Source organism: Chrysemys picta, chromosome 8, assembly GCF_011386835.1.
Source record: "Chrysemys picta bellii isolate R12L10 chromosome 8, ASM1138683v2, whole genome shotgun sequence".
Classification (NCBI taxonomy): domain Eukaryota; kingdom Metazoa; phylum Chordata; order Testudines; family Emydidae; genus Chrysemys; species Chrysemys picta.
Genome location: NC_088798.1, coordinates 47994274 through 48017358, shown reverse-complemented (window position 1 = coordinate 48017358; position 23085 = coordinate 47994274). Strand labels below are relative to the sequence as shown.

General features: G+C 39.4%; 1 protein-coding gene across 3 annotated transcripts in view; it reads left to right on the top strand.

The window, feature by feature from the left end:
- RO60 (Ro60, Y RNA binding protein) overlaps window positions 1-18285 on the top strand; it is a 30736-nt gene extending 12451 nt beyond the window's left edge. For all 3 annotated transcript variants that reach the window (XM_005306874.5, XM_005306873.4, XM_042840705.2), the window contains exons 2-9: window positions 3348-3947; window positions 4830-5050; window positions 5368-5514; window positions 9925-10062; window positions 12502-12618; window positions 13706-13819; window positions 15675-15821; window positions 17487-18285. In XM_005306874.5, coding sequence (XP_005306931.1) covers window positions 3368-3947; window positions 4830-5050; window positions 5368-5514; window positions 9925-10062; window positions 12502-12618; window positions 13706-13819; window positions 15675-15821; window positions 17487-17639 — 1617 coding nt within the window. In that variant the 5' untranslated portion in view covers window positions 3348-3367 and the 3' untranslated portion in view covers window positions 17640-18285. The remainder of the gene's footprint in view (window positions 1-3347; window positions 3948-4829; window positions 5051-5367; window positions 5515-9924; window positions 10063-12501; window positions 12619-13705; window positions 13820-15674; window positions 15822-17486) is intronic.
- Window positions 18286-23085: the final 4800 nt, after the last annotated feature.

Below are 23085 nucleotides of genomic sequence, written 5' to 3'. Positions count from 1 at the left end.
TGCCTTATGTAAATCCTGTTTAAGCGTGAGGAAGAAGGCAAACAGGAATCCTCCTCTCCATGGCTGTCTGCCCAAGAAGAAACGAGGAGTCCTTGTGGCACCTTAGAGACTAACAAATTTATTTGGGCATAAGCTTTCGTGGGCTAAAACCCACTTCATCAGATGCATGGAGTGAAAAATGAAGTGGGTTTTAGCCCACAAAAGCTTATGCCTAAATAAATTTGTTAGTCTCCAAGGTGCCACAAGGACTCCTCGTTGTCTTTGCTGATACAGACTAACACGGCTATCCCTCTGAAACCTGCCCAAGAAGAAAATCTGCAAAGGCCACCTGAAGGGAAGGTGGAGTGTGGAGTCCTGACTGACATGGGGGTCCAGTCTGAAAAGGAATATAATTGGAACTCTGAACCACAGAAACTTTGCAACCTGCCTGCAACAATATCTAGGGTGAAAAATACTATTTATAACCAATTTATTTGGTGAAACTAGCTTAGTTTATGTGTTTGATTTCATTTGCTTAGTAATCTGCTTTGTTGTGTTGGTTACCCCTGTTACCACTTACAATCTGCTTTTTATAGTTAATCAAATTTGTTTTGTTTATTATTAAACCCAGTTTCTGTAATTTCTAACTGGGAGGGGCAAGAAGCATGCACACCTCTCTCCACATTGAGGGACGGGGCGAATTTCATAATATAGCTATAGGTCTGCACTCCAAAGGAGGTGGACATCTGAGTGCTGGAGCAAGTCCCTTAAACCGAGTCTTCCCAGAGCTGATGTGCAGCTAGGTGTGGCCCTGTCTTTGTGTGTGTTAGAGAAGGCTTTAATAGCCTGGCTCAGCAAGACAAGTTCAAGGGGGCCTATGCTGCAGAACAGGTAGACTCAGTGGTATCTCAGCACATAAGGTGGCTTCCCAAGGGGTCCAACCTGTCACTGTACAGAATTACAGAAGTGCAGGTACTTACAGGGTAAAATCACTCCATAGATTTCACACACAGGATTCTGATTCCTGAGAGTCACAATCACACTTGTATTGCACATCCCACTTGTATTATTACTGAGATGTTCAGGTTAGTGTTCTATACCAACATTTTTCTACATATGGAAGAAAATCTTTGTAGTTAGTTAATTGACTAAATTAATCTCTTGTGTAACACTTGACTTTAAAGATTAATTTTGAAAGTATGATGTAACTATAGCTGCAATTTGGCAAAGCATACGACTTCATACATGTTGGAATATCATGTTTCAGATATCAAAATACTTTTTGGTGCATATATACCTTAAATGCACCCCTTTTAGCTAACACTTGTTATTTTCAGGGTATCTGGCATGTCTCAGAATCAGTGTGTGTTTTAAAATTAGAGTTTGGCTGCAAGCAATTTTTGAACGGAGAGCCTTTGAAACCTTTAAAAGAAAGTTGCACGTACTTGCTTTGAAAACTCACAGTGAGAAATACTTGGAAATTTTATTTGAAAATATAAGATGAATAAAATTAGCATTCCGAATCCAGTTGCTGGCACCTCACTGCTTCAAAAAAAAAAAAAAAAAAATCTAGCCGAGTAGAGATACAGTGAGACAACTAATGTTTAATTCTTTCCCTTGTAATTCCTGGATAGGGTGTGTATATCTCATCACATGTAGGGGGTAGAATACTGACTCGCTTCAATCTGTGAGATGTCTGTATCCAAAGTAGGAATAGAATTAATAAATAAAAATGTTGATTATGTTTTTAATTAAAATGCTTTTAAACAGTAATACAGTTTAACACCTGTAAAAATGTGTGAGCTAGTCATGATCAGGATGTGACAGTGCCTCATCTTTTTTTCTCCTAAAAGAATAGGTCTGTGATCTTCTGTACTTAAAATTGATGCAGCAAAGTACTTTGCAAAAAGCTAATGTACTTATTCTTTTCTGTTGCTCCTTTTACTCCCTAGTAATCTAGAAGATCATCTGACACTCAAAGGATTGTTCTTTCTGATACTTAGTAGCCCAAGACATAAAAACATGCAAGGTCTATATCTTCAAATTTCCTCTTAGGCCTTCTAATTTCCAGCTTATGTTTCATTTGTTATGATGTATGATTCTTTCTTTTGGTTACACTACAACTGGATTTTTACTTCTCAAAAAATAACTTTTTACCTTTTAACCATATAAATTTTGTGGCCTTGCGTCTTATTTTGGATAGGAATAAAATATGGTATGCCTACAGATGATATTATGTTAGTTCTCTGTCTAGCAGTGTGTAAACAAGACCTGAAAGGTTTGGGATGTATTTTGTTTCTCTTTCTCTCTTTGCTTGTGAGCTTTCTCAGTTCTCATTTGAAAGGACAAGTGTGTTTGAATCTTTATTAACGATGGCATTTTTCTTTGTTATTTGTCAGGTGTTTCATTTAAATAGATGATAACCAAAACAAACAAAATACCAAGTTTTTTTGTTTTTGTTTTTAAGTCTAGGACTCTCTTGCATTCTGAGTTGCTCAGGTTTTTTACCTTTATCGAATGCAGTGTTGTCATCCAGCCCTCCAGCAAAAAATGGGAGGGACAAGATCTGATAAATTTTAATTTAAAAAAAAATCTTTATAATTTTTATAACATTAGACAGAGCACAAACACCATCCTTCCCTTGGCAGGTCACCTTTAACTAGCCTGTATGCTGGTTCTAAGGAATTTACGTTTTCAACTTTGGGATTAAAGCTCTTCCTAATTAGCTTGAATTTAAAAAATTCCCCTTCATAAAGTTTAGTATCATTTTGCTAGTCTTGGGTACAATCTGTCCCACAGAAATTCAGGACCTAACTGCCCTGGAAGACTTACCTGCCTGGAGAACTACATATCACTCAGAAAAAGATTTTTAGTTCGACTACTTATGACTTCTTTTTTTTTTTTAATCAACACTTGCTTAACTTCAGTGACTAACATTTTGGATAAAGGATGTATTTAAATATTGAGTACCTCTACCCCTTCAATTAAGCTGTTAGAGCTAACAATAAAAATGCTTTGAGACCACCAGAAAATTCAGGGAAAATTAAAACCAAACTTGATATCCCTGCTTAAAGCAAACCCTTTTCACAATTTATTTATATGTTATAACAAAGCCAAAAAGGGCATAAACCCAATTTTTAAATATATTCTTTGAAGATGCTCTTTAGTAACTTAAGCATTTACTGGACTATGTTATTGCTGTTCTGGAGTATGTTTAATATAAATCTAGAAGAGGCAAGGGGAGCAGGCATTACAGATATGATGTACTCATTTAGCTACAGATGTAAAAGGAGGAAATGTTACGAGCCAAAAAATCCAACATAGTTCAACGTTTATTTGTAGTAAAGTTGTACTCTCTTTTTTAACAGGCTTCCTGAAACTCTAAGCAATGGATGAAGACGCAAATCAAATGCAGCCCTTGAATGACAAGCAGGTGCCGAACTCTGAAGGTGGATATGTATGGCAGGTCACCGATATAAATCGACTCCACCGTTTCTTATGTTTTGGTTCAGAAGGTGGTACATACTACATCAAGGAGCAGAAACTGGGCTTTGAAAATGCTGAAGTTTTAATAAGACTGATTGAAGATGGTAAAGGTTGTGATGTGGTACAGGAAATAAAGACATTCAGCCAGGAAGGCAGGGCAGCAAAACAGGAGCCCATGCTTTTTGCTCTTGCAATTTGTTCACAGTGCTCTGATGCAAAAACAAAACAAGCAGCATTTAAGGCTGTTTCTGAAGTCTGCCGCATACCAACTCATCTGTTTACTTTCATCCAGTTTAAAAAGGATCTGAAGGAGGGCATGAAGTGTGGCATGTGGGGCCGTGCCCTGAGAAAAGCTGTTGCAGACTGGTACAATGGAAAGAATGGCCTGGCGGTTGCTTTAGCAGTTACAAAATATAAACAAAGAAATGGTTGGTCTCATAAAGATCTACTGAGGTTGTCCCACCTAAAACCTGCCAGTGAAGGTAACAGTAATGTTTAATTGACCTTGAGACTGGATTAGTTAAGAAAATATGCTATATCAGATACTACATTAAGCCTATCATTTCTAGCCTATGTCTGTCCTGGAAGTCTAAAGGTCTTGATGGAATAGTGGTCTCTCAGCATCCATGTATCCTTCAGGTTAAACTTTAGAAATAAAACAGAAGCTGATAGCTAGAAAATATGGTCTGTTTATCTTGACTCTTTAAGAATAAATGTGGTCTTTCATTATTTTTTGTGACTGCTGTCAAGAGATGGCTGAATAATTCTTACAAATCATTTAGTTGATTTTTTTTCCCTATCAGTTGGCAAGTACATTTATTTTTTCATTATTTAACCAGATCTGTTGTTTCCTCATTATTTTTTACCTTTGGTCACCGTTTTGTTTCTCCTCAAATATAATTTATTTTTATATGTTAAAAAATGCAGATTACTTCAAAATGCTTTAATGCTTTGTAGCGTGTTGGGGTAACTGAAATATTTATACATAGCAGATTGACAGTCATCTTTTCATTGTATGTTCTCACTAGTTTTATCCCCTTATTTTTCACAACACTGTGCTTGCTGTGGAGTAAAGTAGGGGACAAAACATTGTAAAGAAGACGACTTGTATTAAGTTTCATCCTTCCAAAGGGAGATGATACAGTAAATAAAATAAATCTTGGAAAGTATTCTGAATTGTGCATCCTAATGTATTTGACTGTAGTGTTCTAACTTAGACGCACTCTATTGATAGCTGGCTAGCAGTTCTGGGAATGAAACCATAGTTAAAAGCATCCTTCTAACCAACTCTCCTGCTAGACTTACTAAACTCTCTGGTATCTGGGTCATAATCCTGAATGGAAAATATTTTTGTCTTTCAATAGGACTCGCTGTAGTTACTAAGTATATCACCAAGGGGTGGAAGGAAGTCCAAGAGGCATATAAAGACAAGGAATTTTCTTCTGAGACTGAAAAATTGTTAAAATATCTGGAGGCTGTGGAGAAAGTGAAACGTACGAAAGATGAATTGGAAGTTATTCATTTGATAGAAGAGTATAGGTTAGTTAGGGAGCATCTCCAAACAAACCATTTGAAATCTAAAGAGGTGGGTATGTGTATGTAAATATTAACATCTTGCAACAAATAACTAGTGCCCTTTTAAAATTTGTTGTCTTGTTTATCTTGACAATTTGGGATTGCTGAAAATATATTTTTATCCAAATGGAACCCTTAAAGCTTTTTTAAAAAAATTAATAAGTAGTTAATTTAACATGATGAAGCTCTCTGTATAATTCTGACATTTTAAAATACATTGTTTGCATATTTTGCTTGATGTTTTGTGTATACACCAGACAGAGCCTCTCATCAAATTAAAATGTTGTCTCCCCCCCTCCACCCCTCTTCCGTATACTACTGTAACAGGTGTGGAAGGCATTGTTGCAGGAGATGCCCATTACAGCAATGTTGAGGAATCTAGGAAAGATGACTGCAAATTCAGTACTTGAACCAGCAAGCCCAGAAGTAGCAATAGTGTGTGAAAGACTGAGAAATGAGAAACTGTTAAAAAAGGTAAGAACTGTTTTCACTACTCGGTGCTTTTACTTCTGGTATGATTGTCTTCCTAAATTGCATTTCTTAAAAACTTCAGAAGTGTATGTATTGATGGGAAATGTTTAGGTATGTTTTGACATAGATCCAATTACATATAATAATTGCTAATCAAAGATAACCTTTTTATGTGAAAGTTGTTATTTTTTTACTATTCTGCAGTTGACTTCACTTTGCTTATGAACCTGGATTCAGGAAAGCACTTAGTCAAATACTTAAAGTTAAGTACATGCTTAAGTGTTTTCCTGAGTTGGAGCCATGGAGAATTTCATTTGCTGGTCTCATGCATGAATGTTATAACTTAAGCATTTTTATGTACTGCTTTAGTAATCAATTGAACGTGGTCTTCTGAAACTACTCCAATAGTGGGATAAAAGTGCAGCAGTTGCTATTTCAGACTTTGAAATATATAATTAGAAATACTTTACATTTATGAATTTCTGAAATTTTAATATTGTTAATGGAAAAGTCTAGCAGAAGCCTGGGAATGGAGTGGAAGAGCAGCCTGGTATGCGTTCCATTTTCAGGCCCCTGCACAAGGAGAAGGAGCAGGAGTGAGGTTGTGAGGGTATCTCCTCACTCCTAATGATCCCTGAGGAAACTAGGAAAGCAAGTGGAGGAGAAGTGCATAGAGCCAAGACAGGAAGACAAAGCATGATAAGTGGGGGAGACACACTCTTCCCCCCACCCCCCCTTACTATTGGAGCCTTTTGAGGCACTTGCTGAGAAAATGAGGGAAGAAAGTGGGTTGGTCCTTGCGACAGTGATGGATGAGACACTTGGACTTCAGGATGTGGCTCCTTCCCTGGGCCTTCCATGGACTGGGGATGATGCAGAGAAGACTGCAGTCAAGGAATCTTCATTTTCCAGGATCCTCTCCAAGAGGCCCACAGAAGAGCAGAAGCCTGTCAGAAGAAAGGGTCTCCTCTTTCCTAGATCCCTCCAAAAAGCTTATAGCATCAGAACTGGCAGGGAAAGGAGTGACCAAAAGAGGGGAGGCGCTATTACGAAAGAGGGGAGAAGGTGTGTACATGTTTAGATCTGTTGGACCTTCACATTTTCCTGCTGGCACAAGCAAGCTACATAAACACCAGTAAAGGAGAACAAAATGAGGGAAAAAATAAATTAGTAAAGCAAAATAAAAAATAGTGGCTAAAATACGTAAGAGACAATAGACTGGTTGGTCCCCAAACTGTGGGGCGTAACCCCTAGGGGGACACAGAGGAACATTCAGGCAGGCACATCGGGGCCCAGGCCAGCCCCCACAGAGGACAGGGAGGGAGCGCCACCCAGCCCTGCTTTGGCCCCAGCTTTGCTCCGGCCCTGTCCCCAGCCATGGCCCCTGCTCCCATCCTCAGCCTTGGCCCTCAGCCACAGCTCCACACCCAGCCACAGACCCAGCTGCCAGCCTGTACCTCAACCCAGCCGCAGCTCTGCTCCCAACCCTACCCCCAGCTGTGATCCCAGCCTCAGCCCCCTTACCCCTGTCCGCATAGCCTGAATGTTGCTTCAGGAGGCGTGGGTATGGACATGGACAAGGAGGGGAATGACCCTGAAAAGTTTGGGGACCACTCCAATAGGCTAACATAGTACTTTTCCAAAAAAGTCAGTTTCAAATAACTGAATTTGGCAGCGTACTTTCATATTTAATACATAAAAATGACAATTTTCTATTTTGAAAAAGGATTTCTTTTTTTCACTTAGCTCTGAGATGAAACCCTATCTAAGTGCTACAGTAGATCAACTTAAAAGAAATCTCTTTCAGTTATTAAGATGGAGAATGCTTAACAGGGTTGTATTCTGTCCCTCAAATCTTCCAAGCTAGAAGATTCCCAGCAGGGCCGGCTCCAGGCACCAGCCAAGCAAGCTCGTGCTTGGGGCGGCAGATTCCCTCAAATCCTTTTATTTATTTATTTTTTTGCTTCGCCGCTTCGGCCGCCCTGTAGGGGGCAGCGACGTGGAGGAGGGGAGCGCCCTGCTGGGAGCAGGCTGCGCGCTCCATCTGCCCCAGCTGGTGCCAGGTCTGTAGCAAGCCCGGCAGGGCAGCCCGCGTCCTTCCCTGCCCGCTGACCGGAGAAGCGCGGAGCCCTCCCAGAAGGCGGCGCGGCAGGAGGGGCTGAGTGGCGAGCGCCCCGCTGAAGGAAGCCCTGGCCGCCCCCCTTCTCTCTCTCCCCCCACTCCCTCCCTCTTCCCCCTGCTGCCCAGGGCACGTCTGCAGCGCCGGGAGTCCCCCAGCACCCGCGCTCTGGCCGCCCTGCACGGGTTTTTTATTTTGCTCTGCCGCTCTGGCCGCCCTGTAGGTGTTTTTTGTTTTGTTTTTTGTTGTTGTTGATGTTTTCATCTTATACTAGATTGGTCTAAAAGTATGCCTGTTGATTTTTTTTTTTTTTTTAGATCTGCCATTCAGTTGACCATGAGATTTTTGTTGACTTGTTTGCGAACAAGTTTGGATGGGTGGAGCTGCTGCTATTTGATTCTGTTCTTTCAAAACAAATTCAAAAGGTGTTTATGGGCAGCTTCAGCTCTGTCCCAAGCACTCATGTAGGGTGCTGCAGGGCTTGATATTGTCACTTCTTTGATTAAGTGTATATGATCGCTAGGAGGGTTAGTGAAGAGACATAGGCTGCAATTCAGTCAGTAGGTTGATGACACACAGCTCTACATCTCCATAGCATCTGACCTAGCTGGAGAAATGGAACAACTTGCCTAATGCCTTGATGAACTTAAGGCATGGATGAAAGCTAGGTGGCTGCAAAGCAATCCAGAGACAATTGAGTTTATGTTGGTGGGCCCCTCACAGAGGGAGTGTCACTGCAGTTTGTAAAACAGGTGCACACTATGATGGTATTGTTAGATCCTGAGATGCGCCTGGGTCCATTAGTGGAGATTTTCCATCTGTGCCTGATCAAAAGAGTGCAATTTTATGTATGTTTTGTGAGAGAGAGGACCTTGGTGAAACAATTATCCATGCTTTTGTTAACTCTCAAGATTAGACTGCTGCAATGCACTGTGCACAGGGTACACATTAGGACTGTTTGGAAGCTGAAGGTAGTGTGAATGCTGCAGTCTGCTTATTAAGTGGAGTTGCACTTTGGGAGCACTTTAGACCAGTGCTGTATGATCTGCACTGATTCCAGTAAGCTTCTGGGTGGAATTCAAAGAGTTGATAACTATAAAGCCTTAAATGTATGGGTACCTGATTAGCTGAGTGATTTATGATTCATGCCATGGTATACTGCCACAGTTGAGATTAGCAGAGGCAGTGGATCTAGAGTTCTCTCAATATAAATGAGAGAGAGCTACTGGGAAAAAAATTTCTGTGGTAATTTGAATTTTTTTAAAGTTGCTTCACCCTCCTCCCTTGTTTGCCAGAGCCCAAACTTGTTAACCTTAGGGCATACTGTAAAGCTCATTGTGAAATTTCTGGGGGTGCCCTGTAATAAGTTACGTTCTGTATTGGCCTTGTTGTTGGGATAGTGTTTGCTGTATGACAAAATTGGTTTAACTCAATTGGGTAGTCTGCAATATAGGTCAGAAGGAGAAGAATCGCTTAATATAGCCATTTATCAGCAAACACTTAAGAGTTGGTAAGGGACAATGCCAAAACTATTGGACTTAATTATTCTGTCTCTGGCCTATGGCCAGCCTGTGAAACTGGTTATGGCTCAGACTTTTCAGGCACAGGAGAACAAAGAACTCTAGAAGGTTTTAAAAAGGACTGTTTTAAAAAGGAGACTTAAGCAAGTAACCAGACTTAAACTAGCTTCAGACACAGGAACCTGCTGGGGTGTCTGGAGAAGCTAGGCTTACATAGGTCGCCATCGTGAAATGGTGGGAATTTAGTTAAGATGGACGTGTGTGTAGACTGTTCGTTTTAAAATCATTTTTCTCTAAAGCTTTGTTCCTACTGCTAAATAAAAAATACTTTTATTTTTAAGAAGGTTGTTGGTCACTGCATATCACTGGTTTTTGAAGGGTAATTGTGTCCAGGTCTAAGAGTGGGAGAATTGCAAAGTTCCACCCTGAGTCAAGTAAAGGTATGAGGCCAAACAGCTGAGGAGACCAGAAAGGGGACAGAGGTGCAAGCAGCCCCATAACCTTTTTTTCTCTCTTTAAGTATGTTGTTTTAAGGGATGTGAGGACTAAAGTGGATATATTTGTGCATAGCCACATTTGTTTCTATTTTGTTGTTTTAATTTAGGAAATAAGTGCACAGAGAGTGCCTATAATTGTATTTTAAAAATTTGAAGAAACAATAAAATAAGGCAGATAATTGCAGCTGTAGAGAGAGAATGCAATTGTAGTTAATATTTTCTGCAATAATTGAACTTTGTACTTTAAATGTATTTTTAAAGCATGTTTTGTTTATAGGCCCGAATACATCCATTCCATGTTTTGGTTGCATTAGAAACCTACAAAGCAGGACATGGAAACCGGGGAAAACTTCGGTGGCTTCCTGATAAAGACATTTTAGAAGCTCTTGATGTTTCTTTTTACAAAACATTCAAGGTAATGGTCTGTTTAACTATCATATTCCCTGCTAGAGAAGTCATAAGCCTGGCTTTGCAAATATCTGGAGTGTTTTAAAGCAGAGTTAGCAATAAGATACACAAGTATTCTTACTTACTGAGATTGGTCCTAAAATTCTCTCCAAGTATGATGGGGTGGACTAGGCCCAAAGGCCCCCTGCTGGAGGCCTCAGGATTCTGCCATACCCATTCCTGGAAAGGAGCAGTGGAGAGGTCCTCCAAGAGGCCTAGAGTGGTTGCGAGGAAACAGCCAATCAGAGAGGCTGCTGGAATAGCCAATCAAGAGCCAGAAGGGCCATAAAAAAGGAACTGTAGAACAAAGCAATAGTTAGTTGGTACTTGGTGCTGGAGAAGAAAGGACTGCATGCCTGGTGGGAAAAGCAGCAGGACCACAGACAGTTTGCTGGCAGGGACCAGGGGAGTGAGAGGCTTCTGGCTGGCTGCTAAGACTGAGCCAAAGACAGTTTGCTAGCAGGGGCCAGGGCTGCTACTGAGTAGAGAGTGAACCTCTGGAGGGCTGCAGGAAGATCCAGGGAGGAAGCCCTGGGGATATGGTCCCACATCAGGGCTGGGATTACTTAAAGACTGAGCCCAGAGAGGGCTAGAGAAACACCACCAGTGGGGTATTGAGATACCCCGGAAGGGGTTCATTCTGGTTCACATGCAGTTAGTGTGTGAGACTCGGTGAGAGGGCTGCGTCACTGGAAAACTACCTAAGAACCCTGAAAGGGGTCACCAAAACTGAAGGAACGCAGACACCCCAACCAGAAAGGGGCACTTGCGAGAGGTGGGTGCTGATCCCATTACATCAAGACTATTAAAGGACATTTTGTCTCCTGCCTTAATTCTTTTTCTTATAGTGCAAGTGGATCTGTTTCCAGCTATCCAGTGCATTGTTAGTGGATTTTTTTTAACTTAGATGGCCCAAAATGGGTGGTGGTTTTGTTTTTTGTTTAAGCATAGCTTAATGTTGTGTGGGAGGTTGTTTATTTTAAATTGAGAGGCAGATTTTTTGCTGTCATTTTGTTAGCCATGTCTTATCATGAGGTGCAGTCAGCTTTAAATAACTTTATGATCTGTGATATAAATGTGCCTTTCTGATAAGCATGATTAATATCTGAAGTGTTTAGGGGAGAAGTATTCTCCCCATAATTGAATTTTCCCCACATTTATTTAGGCACCTTAAACTGTAGGGTCCTTTTAACTTTTGTAGCTATCCATCTTTGTTCAAAAGCATTGGCACAAAATAAAAATATATTACTAAATCATGTTATCAAATTATTACGTAATAAAGTTCTTTCATCAGCTGATAGCATTCCATTTTGTAAAACACAGTATGATAATGTTTTCAGATAACCAACAGTTTCAGTTGAGGAATATATGAACAATGAAGCTAAGCTAGAAAGAGATAACTTTGAGTTAACCAAAACACTCGGTTACCTAGTTAGTTTTTGGTTTTGGTTGGTTGGTTTTTCCCTTGGGTGTCAGGGCCTTTCCTGGAAACAGAATATTATGAAGTCAAGACTGCATTTTATTGCCACATTTTTATGTCCATTGACTTTCAGATATTATGCACCAGTTAATTAGTTCTATAATTACACTAGTTACTAATCTGTTCATGGAAAAAAATGCTGGTAAATGTTGAAGTAAGCTGGGTGTAATTCTTAAAAGGTTACATTGCGTTGTAAGTTCTGTCACTAATATTTTGAAGTCATAGTACTTTTGCATTTAAACAATACCTAAATAATTGTTTGGCTAAATGGAATTCAGCAGCTGGTTGTATGGTTAGTTTCATTTGTTTCTTGAGAGAACTTTATGTGGATTTGGTGATTTAGAGGGAGGTACTTTTCTGACAAATTTCTGTAATGAATCAATAGCTCAGCATGATTCCATGGGCACTCTCAAATAAAATGAAAAATGGGGGTCCTGACCATGTGTCATCAATGAAGATTTCAAGACATTTTTCACCAGAGCCAGGGTTATTATTTAATCTCCTTTTTGGCAAGATTTAAACATGGGTAACTTCCTCCTGTTAAGCTAAATTCCCATTTACTTTGAACAGCTCAAGTTGCTCTTTTCCTCTTAAAATTTATTGTGTAGTTTTTACTTGTGTAGGATTGGCTCTGTATTTCAGAGCTAGATAAAGTTATCTATTTTTATAAAAGGTTCTGCAAATCATTTTAGAAATCTTTTGCATGAGAGGCATTATGTAAATGTAACATGTAACATAGTATTGAATTTTTGTAGCAAAGGTTTAGTAATTTTAATATTGTGTCAAAAGAGAAGGGGCATTCACTTGATTTGTTTAGCTGCTTTAAAATATACTCTCCTGGAATAGAAAAGGGAGAGAGGGGGAGAGTTGAAAATAAATCCGTATTTTGAGATTTTTATATATATGTTTTTTTCTGTCATTGTTTAGACAGTGGAACCAACAGGGAAGCGTTTCTTGCTTGCAGTTGATGTCAGTGCTTCCATGACACAAAGAGTTTTGGGCAGTGTGCTCAATGCTAGTACAGTTGCTGCAGCAATGTGTATGGTAAGAAATGGATCTCTTCTTGTAGCCATCCAGAATTCTTTAGGCTTGATTATTTAGAACAGCGAGTCAGTATTGTACTGCTCTTCTGGCACAAAGATGTCTTCAAGATGCCACTAGAGGATTCCTTAAGCATGGTGGAAATCTGTGAGTGGCATAGGGCCACCAAAAGTAGCTTCTGTGCCAACCCCCTCCTGGCTTCTGGCATAGAAAATATGGCCAGGACACCCTTATGCATGGTTGCTAGAAAGGCCCCTGAAGACGGTTGGTAACCAGAATCAATAAGAGCAGCCTAAATACCTAGGCTGGTACCCAGCATATATTAGAGGAGTCTTCAGGCTGCTTTTGTCTTAAAATCACTTTCCTTGCAGCACAATGCAGACTGAATTGAAAGTGATTTGGGAAAATATTTTCCCATGAATCCATCTCATCAAGCCATGCTTTGAGGAATGTATTCACACATATGGAATGTTAATTTAGAAAGGATGATAATATTTTAAATTGTGAGGAAAATACATACTTTTTTTCCTTTTTAGGTTTTACAATTACTTTGCTGGAGATATGTAATATAGAAAAATACTCCAGTGCACTTTTCAAATAGTAGTCAATTTGTTTTTAAAACTTAAACTTTAAAATGAAATTTCTTGTGCTTTTTTAAATTTCAGGAATATAGAAAAATAGAAATGTACCATGTTCAAAATGTAGTCTGTTTCCTATAACAGAAAGGAAAGAGAGAGAGAACAGAAAAAATTCTAACTTTGTAACTAGAAACTAAAAATTAAGGTGTCTTTTTTTGGTTTGGTTTGTTTGTTTTTTTGTTTGTTTGTTATAGTGATTAGGTCCATTAGTTCATCTTGGATTGCTGCAATATTTAGGCACTCTAGGATATCCGTGCAAATTAAGGGTAGAGTTGAAACATTAACTTCACTTTTTTGGGGGTCAGTCATATCTGTATTATTTTAATTTGGTGCTTTGTGTTTTTAGTAGAAAATATGTTGAATTATCACAAAACAAACAATCTGCAGATAATTACAAAGTGATATAATTAAAATACTTGACCTAATTCCCCAAAACCTTATTTTTCTCCCAGGTTGTTGCACGCACAGAGAAAGATTCCAATATTGTTGCCTTTTCGCATGAAATGGTCCCCTGTCCAGTGACAAAAGACATGACATTACCTCAAGTATTACTGAAAATGTCTGAAGTATGTGAACACTTTGTTGTACTGTAGTTACTGTATAATTCTGATAAATCTATTGCCAAAAATTAAGACATAATTTGAGCGATTTAGTATTTGCATTCTAATTTGTGCTTTCTCATTAATCCTAGTAGTAAATTTATTCTACATTTTAGTAAAATACTTTTCTTAATATATGAAGAAAAACTGAAAAGCTATGTCAAGTAAATCATATTACTTTACTATCTGAATAGTTATACACTTCATTTTAGAGAAGTGGTATTGGCACATAATCTCATAAACTTAAAAAAATGGATGAGAACAATACATTCTGTAAGGCAAAATGGTGTAATTTTTTTTATAATATTACCAAAAAAGCTTCTGCATATAGTACATAAAGTACTTTACATTTTCAAAGCAACAGTATAAACAGTCATCTTTATATCTTCAATTCTGCATAGTCACTGCAATGTTCTAATTCATATTTTTCAGTGCTGTTAACTTGTGCTTTACAACAGCACGTGCCATAAAATTTATCAATTTCTGGGAAATAAACTCCTCTGGTGACTTATCCAAAGCCCATTGCAGTTGGATAAGACTCCAGTTGACATCAGTGGTTAGGTTAGCCTCCAATTACAGTATTGGGTAAAAAAGGCCAAAATCCAGGGTCCAGTCCTACAATTTGATGAGCACAGGTAGACTTGTGCACCCATTTGGAACTCCACTGATTTCAGTGGACATGCATGTTGCATTGCAGGATGGGGCCTGCTGAGTTAGTCGCCATAACTAAGTTGTAAGGAAAAAAACTTCACTGTCTGTCTGCCATCAGAAAGACTTTTCTTAATTACTAAACTTATTAATTTTCCCTTTATGTTGCTACTCCTTATTTTTCTGTATGTTTTCAGTTTTGTTGGCACTGATCAATTTTGTTGAAGGGTCAAGACTGTGTTTCATATTCTTAAGGTATCATATTTCCTCTACATCCATCTCAAACCCACTCAAGTTAAACATAGTTTTTTAAAGCTAAATTCAATGTATTGAGTTGCTTGTAAGCTATACTTGAGTCCCTTATCATTTTGGTTAAGGTTCCTCCTCCCTCCCCCCCCCCCCCCAAAAAAAGAACCATCCTCAGAGAAATTTACATTCAGTTTATCCATAATTGCTCACAAACTCTTTTTGACTACTTTCTAAATATCTAGAGCTGGCTGAAACTTGAAATTTCCAGTTTGTGGGAACTTTCAATATTTTGACATTTGAAATTTTTATATAGAAATTTCAGTATTTTGAAATTTGGTTTCATTTCGGGTAGCAATGAAACCCAATTTTTAGAAATTTCTCACAAACTGAAAATTCTGGAAAAAAAATTTGTTTTGGAAACAACACATTGTGATTCCAAGAGGAAATATGCTATTGGGACCCAGTAGCTACTGACTAAACTTGACATAATTCTGGTTAGTTTCACTGTTGGAATGCTACCCTTAATTCATCAAAAGTTCCTCAAACCCAATATTTTTCAACAAAACACTTCAAGTTGATAAATCTGCATTTTCTAACAAAACACTGTATCACTGAAATATTTTCAATCAGCACTATAAATAAACATAATTGTTTTTAAATATACTTTGATACATTTTATGTTCAATGTTTCTAATGCAATTAATGTCAAAGAAAGAGTAACCCATTGAATGCTACATTTTAGATATAAGTAGGAAAGCTGTTAACTTTCTCATGTCCTCCAATTCAGGGCCACATTGGTGTTGGATAGTTAATCGTAGCTGTTAATATGAAAGGATAATATTTATAAGATATCACTGTAATACTTCCAGAATTTTATGGTGAAGAGTCCTATACAGTTCTTAATAATATTCTTATGTATTTTTAGATTCCAATGGGTGGCACTGATTGTTCTCTTCCAATGATATGGGCTCAAAAAACACACACAGCTGCTGATGTCTTTATTGTGTTCACTGATAATGAGACCTTTGCTGGAAATATTCATCCTGCAGTTGCTCTGAAGGAGTACAGGGAGGTAAATAACCTTCTGATAATACAGTATCATTGTTCTCTCATACAATAGTGGAAAAAATATTAAATTGTTCAGAAATTTCTTTTAGAGACTAAAGCATTTGTGGTTTAATGCAATAAATGTATGCTTTTGTATTACAGAAAAAAAGGTTCTTTGTACACTCAGGGAGAAATGAATGGCATTCGTTGCAGATAAATCTTGGGGGGGAAAAACAGTAATTTTCAGATAAAAATTTCTCATTAATTATTGGCCCAATATTTACATCATGTGTTTAAGTTTCTGTAACAAAATTTGACATGCTTAGTGAATTTTTGAACTTTTCTATTGGATATATGATTGGTAAATCAGTGAAATTCTACTTGTACAAAAAAAAAGTGAAGTTCTGATATTCCTCAGTGCTTTGGGATAGAGTTGTTTTCAGTAATGAGGTAAAAACTTGTATAGAAATAGCTGCCAGTATGAGGTTATGGGAGCCTGCAAAGAAGGCAGATCAACAGGAGTGAAAAAGCCACTGAAAGCAGAGCTTACGTTACTTATTATCTTTTCAGGAGGAAAGCTACTGAAGTTATTAGCTCGGCAGGCTACTAGCCTCCAGTAGCTTTTCTTGTGCTGATCTTGTAAGCTCTGTAAGCTTTCTCCCTATAAGTCGATTTGAAATGAAACTTCACTTATAATGAAGTCAAACTGCAGAAAAATTACTTCACTATAAACATGTTCCACTGTAATAAAATGTTGTTCAAATTCTGAACATAATAGATCTTTGACATCCTCAGTAGGAAAGAGATTTAATTTATATTCATATTATACCTTTTATTTTATATAACTCGTGAAGACCTCAGAGTTCTTCACAAACACTAAAAACGTAGTTAATCACCACAGCACCCTTGTGAGGTAGGTAAGTGTTACCTCTGTTCTGCAGTTGAGTAAAATTGAGGCAGAGGTGTTGAATGACTAGGCCAAGGGTCACCAAGAAGTCTGTGTCAAGTATCAGGGGGTAGCCGTGTTAGTCTGTATCTACAAAAACAACAAGGAGTCTGGTGGTACCTAAAGACTAACAGATTTATTTGGGCATAAGCTTTCGTGGGTAAAAACCTCACTTCTTCGGATGCAACCGAAGAAGTGAGGTTTTTACCCACGAAAGCTTATGCCCAAATAAATCTGTTAGTCTTTAAGGTGCCACCAGACTCCTTGTTGTTTTTCAAGAAGTCTGTGGCAGAGCTGAGACCTGATCTGACTGCAAGAGCTATGCTTTATCCATAAATGCAGCTATTCCTCCTATTAGATGATTGGATGGCCATTACTGACAACAGTCATATAAAATGTAGTCCATAGAAAATTTAAATGTTTCCATTTGAAATAGTCTGTGCTGAAAAGTGGGTTAACTGTGTATTCCTGACCATAGGCTTTGGTGGTGTGTAAAAGCAACTGATTGCGTTTATTTCATTTTCACATAAATCAAACTAAGACTTTTATTTTGGTTTAAAAAAATATTAACAGCTAGATTTTGCAATCCTTACTCATGAAATCTCCTGCTGCCATCATCATTGAATCAGTGCACTATGGAGTACCTGAGTAAGGACTGCAGGATTAGGCCCTAGCTGATTTATAAATTGTGTGTATTTTCTGGTGTACTGAAAATGCTTTATTTGCTTTCCTTCCTACTTCTAGAAAATGGGTATTCCAGCTAAACTGATCGTTTGTGGAATGACATCAAATGGCTTTACCATAGCAGACCCAGATGATAGAGGGATGTTGGATATATGTGGCTTTGACACAGGAGCTCTAGATGTCATTCGCAACTTCACTTTGGATTTGATTTAATCTGTGAGCACCTGTTATTCACAGTGGGTCCATTGCTGGCAAGAGGCTCTGCCCTCAGAACTCCCAGCCAAATGTACTATACTAAAATATGGCACATGATGCACATATCAGAATACCTTTTTGTAAAGAGAAAAGCAGATGAGTTATTACTTTTTTTTGTTGCACATAGTTTAAAAATAACAATGGGAAAGCGTTCTAAATGTTGCTACACAGTTTGATTTAATTTCATTTATAATAGTTGAACAATACTAAGGTTTTCTGTCACTGTATAATGCCTTTGTCTTCAATAATAAATTGATGAGTTACTTCTGGTATTGGGAGTGGGGGCAGGAAAGGGAAATGGTGTTAATGTTTTTAAATAGTGTTAGTTTAACAGCAGTTTACTCACTTTTTTTTTTTAATCTTTGTATTTGAAAAGAATAAGATTCAACCATTTTCATTGTTCAGTTTCAAATCTATAAAAGAGAAATTATTTTCTGGAGTGCACTAGACCATGTAACTGTGATGGAGTGTAAAAGTTACTTGTCAAATTTTATACTGACAAAGTGAAAGTGGAAATATGTGACTAAATTGTGATAATCAGACTTTTTCTGAACAGATTACTATCTGGATCTTCTAAAATAAAATATGTAACTTTTTTGGTAAATTGAAAGGCAGTTTTTGTACATTGCAATTTCAGCAGCACTATTGTGGAATTTGTATGCTTTGTAAGAAATCTGTACAAACTCTTTTTAGCAAAAGAAAGGATCCCTGAAGTCCAATCCTCCAAAGTAATAGCTTGCTGAGGTTTCAAGTGCTTTTTTGATGAGGAAGATTAACACACTAATTCAGATGCATTTAACTCTTCAGTTTTGGTCATCATAATCAGAAACAAATTAGCTGTTAATTTCTGTATTATCTGCTCATTCTTTTGAAGAAATCTTATCCTAAAAAAGCAGAGCACTTCATGGCATTTAATCTGTTTAAAGATTAACTTTATTTTTCTGATTTTTTTAAAAAGAAATTAAATCCGTAATCTATTTTCAGAACTACGTCTACTTCATAGTGACATTCTTACAATGATCTTTCTGCATTATACAGCTGCCCTCTTAACAGTCAAAATATTACTTGTTTAGCAATGTATTGGAAATGAGAGTTTTAATCTTCTGTATGACCATAAAGAAAGAAGAGGCCAAAAGGCATAGGGGAGAAAGTTATGTCTACATATAACTTCTTGACTCTGTTTTAGAGCAGGGATTAATAGTAATGCGATTATATAATATCAAAATGTCACAGATTAAGAACACAAGTTTTATCTTTAAGGTTTTTTTAGTAATACTTTACATCTTTCCCTAAATTATATGCATGTTGCTGTCAGTGTCCTGCTTAGGGTGACCAGACAGCAAATGTGAAAAATCAGGATGGAGGTGGCAGTAATAGGAGCCTATATAAGAAAAAGACCCAAAAATCGGGACTGTCCCTATAAAATCAGGACATCTGGTCACCCTAGTCCTGCTAGCTGTGGTTATTTTAAAAGAGTAATTTGGTGTTTGTTTGAAAAAGACTGTAGTTATAAAATAAGCTAATTATAGTAAATAATACATCACACTTGTGTTGCTGTGCTGAAAATATGCTTTGAGATGTAAAGCAGGTGTTCACATTTGAACAATGGATAAACTCTTGATGTCTCATTATTCAATATGTTTAAAGTATAAAGAAAATAAGTTCAAAGTTAGTGTTTGTAGGATGGAGATTTTAGACTCTGACAATATTTAAAATATCAGATGGGTGACTGCATGCCCCAGGCTTACTGCCTCAGTTAGTCAGATTGATGTTCAAGGTGTCATACTACCCATGTATGCCCTACTTCGAGGATTAATCTGAACAGTGAAGAATCTCACTCTGTCATGAATTTTACACGGACAGCACTTGAGCTGTTTTTTAAAATTATGTTATTTGACGAACTGGTGGTAATGGAGTAGTGCCTTTCAGTCAAAGTGAATGGAACTTCTTGCAGCTAATCATTGGTAGTAGAATAAAGTTTTCAAAATGCGAGGTTACTAACAGTTTTTTCAGGTGACCACATCCAGAAGCAACTCCATTGCTTTCTTTGTAAAAGGAATTTCAAGAGGCAGCTCCCCCATCTTGTTTTTCTCCTTGTAACCTATCCTTTTGGAGTGAGAAATTCCCTGACATTTTCAAGCCTCCTGCAAAAGAGTTACAAAGAACGTGGGGAATATACTCGATGAAGACGTTGTTAGTTATTTCAAATAAAGGCAGTGGTGGGATTTTTGTTTTAATATAGTAATTTTTTCTAAATCACACAATAGTTGAATATTTAATAAAAATGTTTACTGCTGAGCCAGAAATGTTAATGAAAATTGGGTAGGTGTTGTAAGTACAGTTTCTTATTGGGAAGTAATAAGAGTCTAGTGTTTTAGTATAAATATTACATGGATTGGAAAATTAAGAAGGTGTGTACTTAGAAAATGTGAAATGACCTTATGCAATTTTGCACAGACCTATGATAATTAAAAGGATTTGATTGGACTAATGACCGTACTGACAGATTAACAGTGGAGAATTACACTAATACTGAATCATTGAAATAAGCCCAGTTGAAAACCTAAATCCTTGAACTAGATAAGCAGAGTGAAGGTAAACATTCAGTACAGTCAATAGGACATTAAGTACATCTGTTAGAATTGTGTACCACTTCTAGTCATATCCTCTCCGTTATTGAAAAGATGGAGTATGGAATATGCTCCTAAGTACTTGCCTTACTCTCTACTGAAAGATACTAATAGGGTACAATTTTATATTCTGACTGGTTTTGTTTGTACTGATAGGACTATACTGTCCTCTATGTGGGACTATATTGTCCCCTATATGGGCTGCCTCCCCAAATGTTTCCATTAGTGGATGAGTAGGGTTTGTGCCTTCCTTCCATGGAAGTGGTAGAGAGAGGAGTCCTTTTTCCCCAATAGCAGATTGATTGAGATCTGCAAAGGCCTTACTTCTGGCGGGAGCCAGGAGGCAATGCAGAGGGGCTGCAGTCGCCTAAACCTCCCCTTGAAGATTTCCAGAGTACAGAGAGGGACAGCTGAAAGTTTAACACTGACAAGGTCGGTATTAGCATACATGCTAAAGTCCCACAAGTCTGGGTATGTCTACACTACGAGAGTAGTTCGATTGTACTTAAATCGAATATGTGGAATCGATATTACAAAGTCGAACGTGTGTATCCACACTAAGGACAGTAATTCGACTTTGTGAGTCCACACTACCTGGGCAAGCGTCAACATTGGAAGCGGTGCACTGTGGGCAGCTATCCCACAGTTCCCGCAGTCCCCGCTGCCCATTGAAATTCTGGGTCGAGCACCCAATGGAGAAAAAAATGTGTTGAGGGTGGTTTTGGGTAACTGTCATCCAACCGTCACTCCTGCTCTCCCTCCCTGAAAGCGCCGGCAGGCAATCAGTTCGCGCAAATTTCTGGTGAGTGACAGTGCGGACGCCACAGCACTGTGAGCATGGAGCCCGCTGCGACCATCGCTGCAGTTATGGCCGTTGTCAACACCTCGCACCTTATCATCCACCTTTTCCAGAGGCAGATGCTGAGAAATCGGGTGAGGAGGCTACGGCAGCGCGGTGAGGACATGAAGTCTGAGAGTGGCACAGACCTCTCGCAAAGCATGGGACCCCGCGCCGTGAACATCATGGTGGCAGTGGGTCATGTTGATGCTGTGGAACGGCGATTCTGGGCCCGGGAAACAAGCACGGACTGGTGGGACCGCATAGTGCTGCAGGTCTGGGATGAATCACAGTAGCTGCGAGACTTTCGTATGCGGAAGGGAACTTTCCTGGAACTTTGTGAGTTGCTGTCCCCTGCCCTGAAGTGCAAGGACACCCGGATGCGAGCGCCCTGACTGTCCAGAAGCGAGTGGCCATAGCCCTTTGGAAGCTTGCAATGCCAGACAGTCTGGTCAGTCGCGAAGCACTTTGGCGTCTGCAAATCTACCGTGGGGGTTGCTGGGATGCAAGTAGCCAACGCAATCATTGAGCTACTGCTGTCAAAGGTAGTGACCCTTGGAAACGTCCAGGTCACCATAGATGGCTTCGCCGCGATGGGATTCCCAAACTGCGGTGGGGCTATAGATGGAAATCACATCCCTCTCCTGGGACCAGACCACCAGGCCAGCCAGTACATTAACCAAAAGGGCTACTTTTCAATGGTGGTGCAAGCACTGGACCATAGGGGACGTTTTACAAACATCAACGTAGGATGGCCGGGCAAGGTTCATGACGCTCGTGTTTTCAGGAACTCTGGTCTGTTTAGACGGCTGCAGGAAGGTATTTACTTCCCGGACCAGAAAATAACTGTTGGGGATGTGGAGATGCCTATAGTGCTCCTCGGTGACCCAGCCTACCCGCTAATGCCCTGGCTCATGAAGCCCTATACAGGCGCCCTGGACACTGAAAAAGAACTCTTCAACTACTGTCTGAGCAAGTGCAGAATGGTGGTGGAGTGTGCTTTTGGACGTCTCAAGGGGAGATGGAGAAGCTTACTGACGCGCTTTGATCTCAGCGAAACCAATATCCCCATTGTTATTGCAGCTTGCTGTGTGCTCCACAATCTGTGAGAGAGCAAGGGGGAGACCTTTATGGCGGGGTGGGAGGTTGAGGCGAATAGCCTGGCTGCTGATTACGCCCAGCCAGACAGCCGTGCGATTAGAAGAGCCCAGTGGGAAGCGCTGTGCATCCGGGAGGCTTTGAAAGCTAGGTTCCTCAGTGAGCAGGGTAACCTGTGACTATTAAATTTGTTTAAAGAGAAGCTGAACCTGCCCCCGTTTCTTTACCCACTTACTGTTGACTATCCTCTCCAGCTACATACCCCGTCCCCCCCCTTACAACAGACGTTTAAAAATAAAATAAATGGAACTTAGTTAATGAACACCATTTTCTTTATTACGGATTTCGCGGTAAAGTGTTGAAACTGGGACACACACTGTGGTGGGGAGCGGGCGTAGTGATGGAAAGAACGCTTCTAAACTCGAGGAATGACAGGCTCCTGCTCCTAGAGTGGTCCGCAGTAGTGGACTGGTTGTTTCAACAGAGCCTGCCACCCCTCCTTTTCAGGACTCTGTGTGTGGGGGCTATGTGACTTTGTGGCGGGGGAGGACGGTTACAGATCCCCTGCTGCGTGGCTCTGTGATCCAGGATAAGGACCGCAGCATAAGATCTCTATCCGCCCTCCCCTGCCACAAAGTCACATGCTTCCCCCCCCCCCCCCCCCGAACATGAAAACCACCTCCCAGACTGACCAGGGTGCCTAGTGACTGCAATGTGTGTGTGACCTTCAGCTGAACCTGCCCTCGTGTCTGTACCCTGGTAAAGGTGACTCTCCTCTTCAATTACCAACCCCCCTTCAAACACACTCTCCCCTAAAAGAACATGATGGAAACAGTAA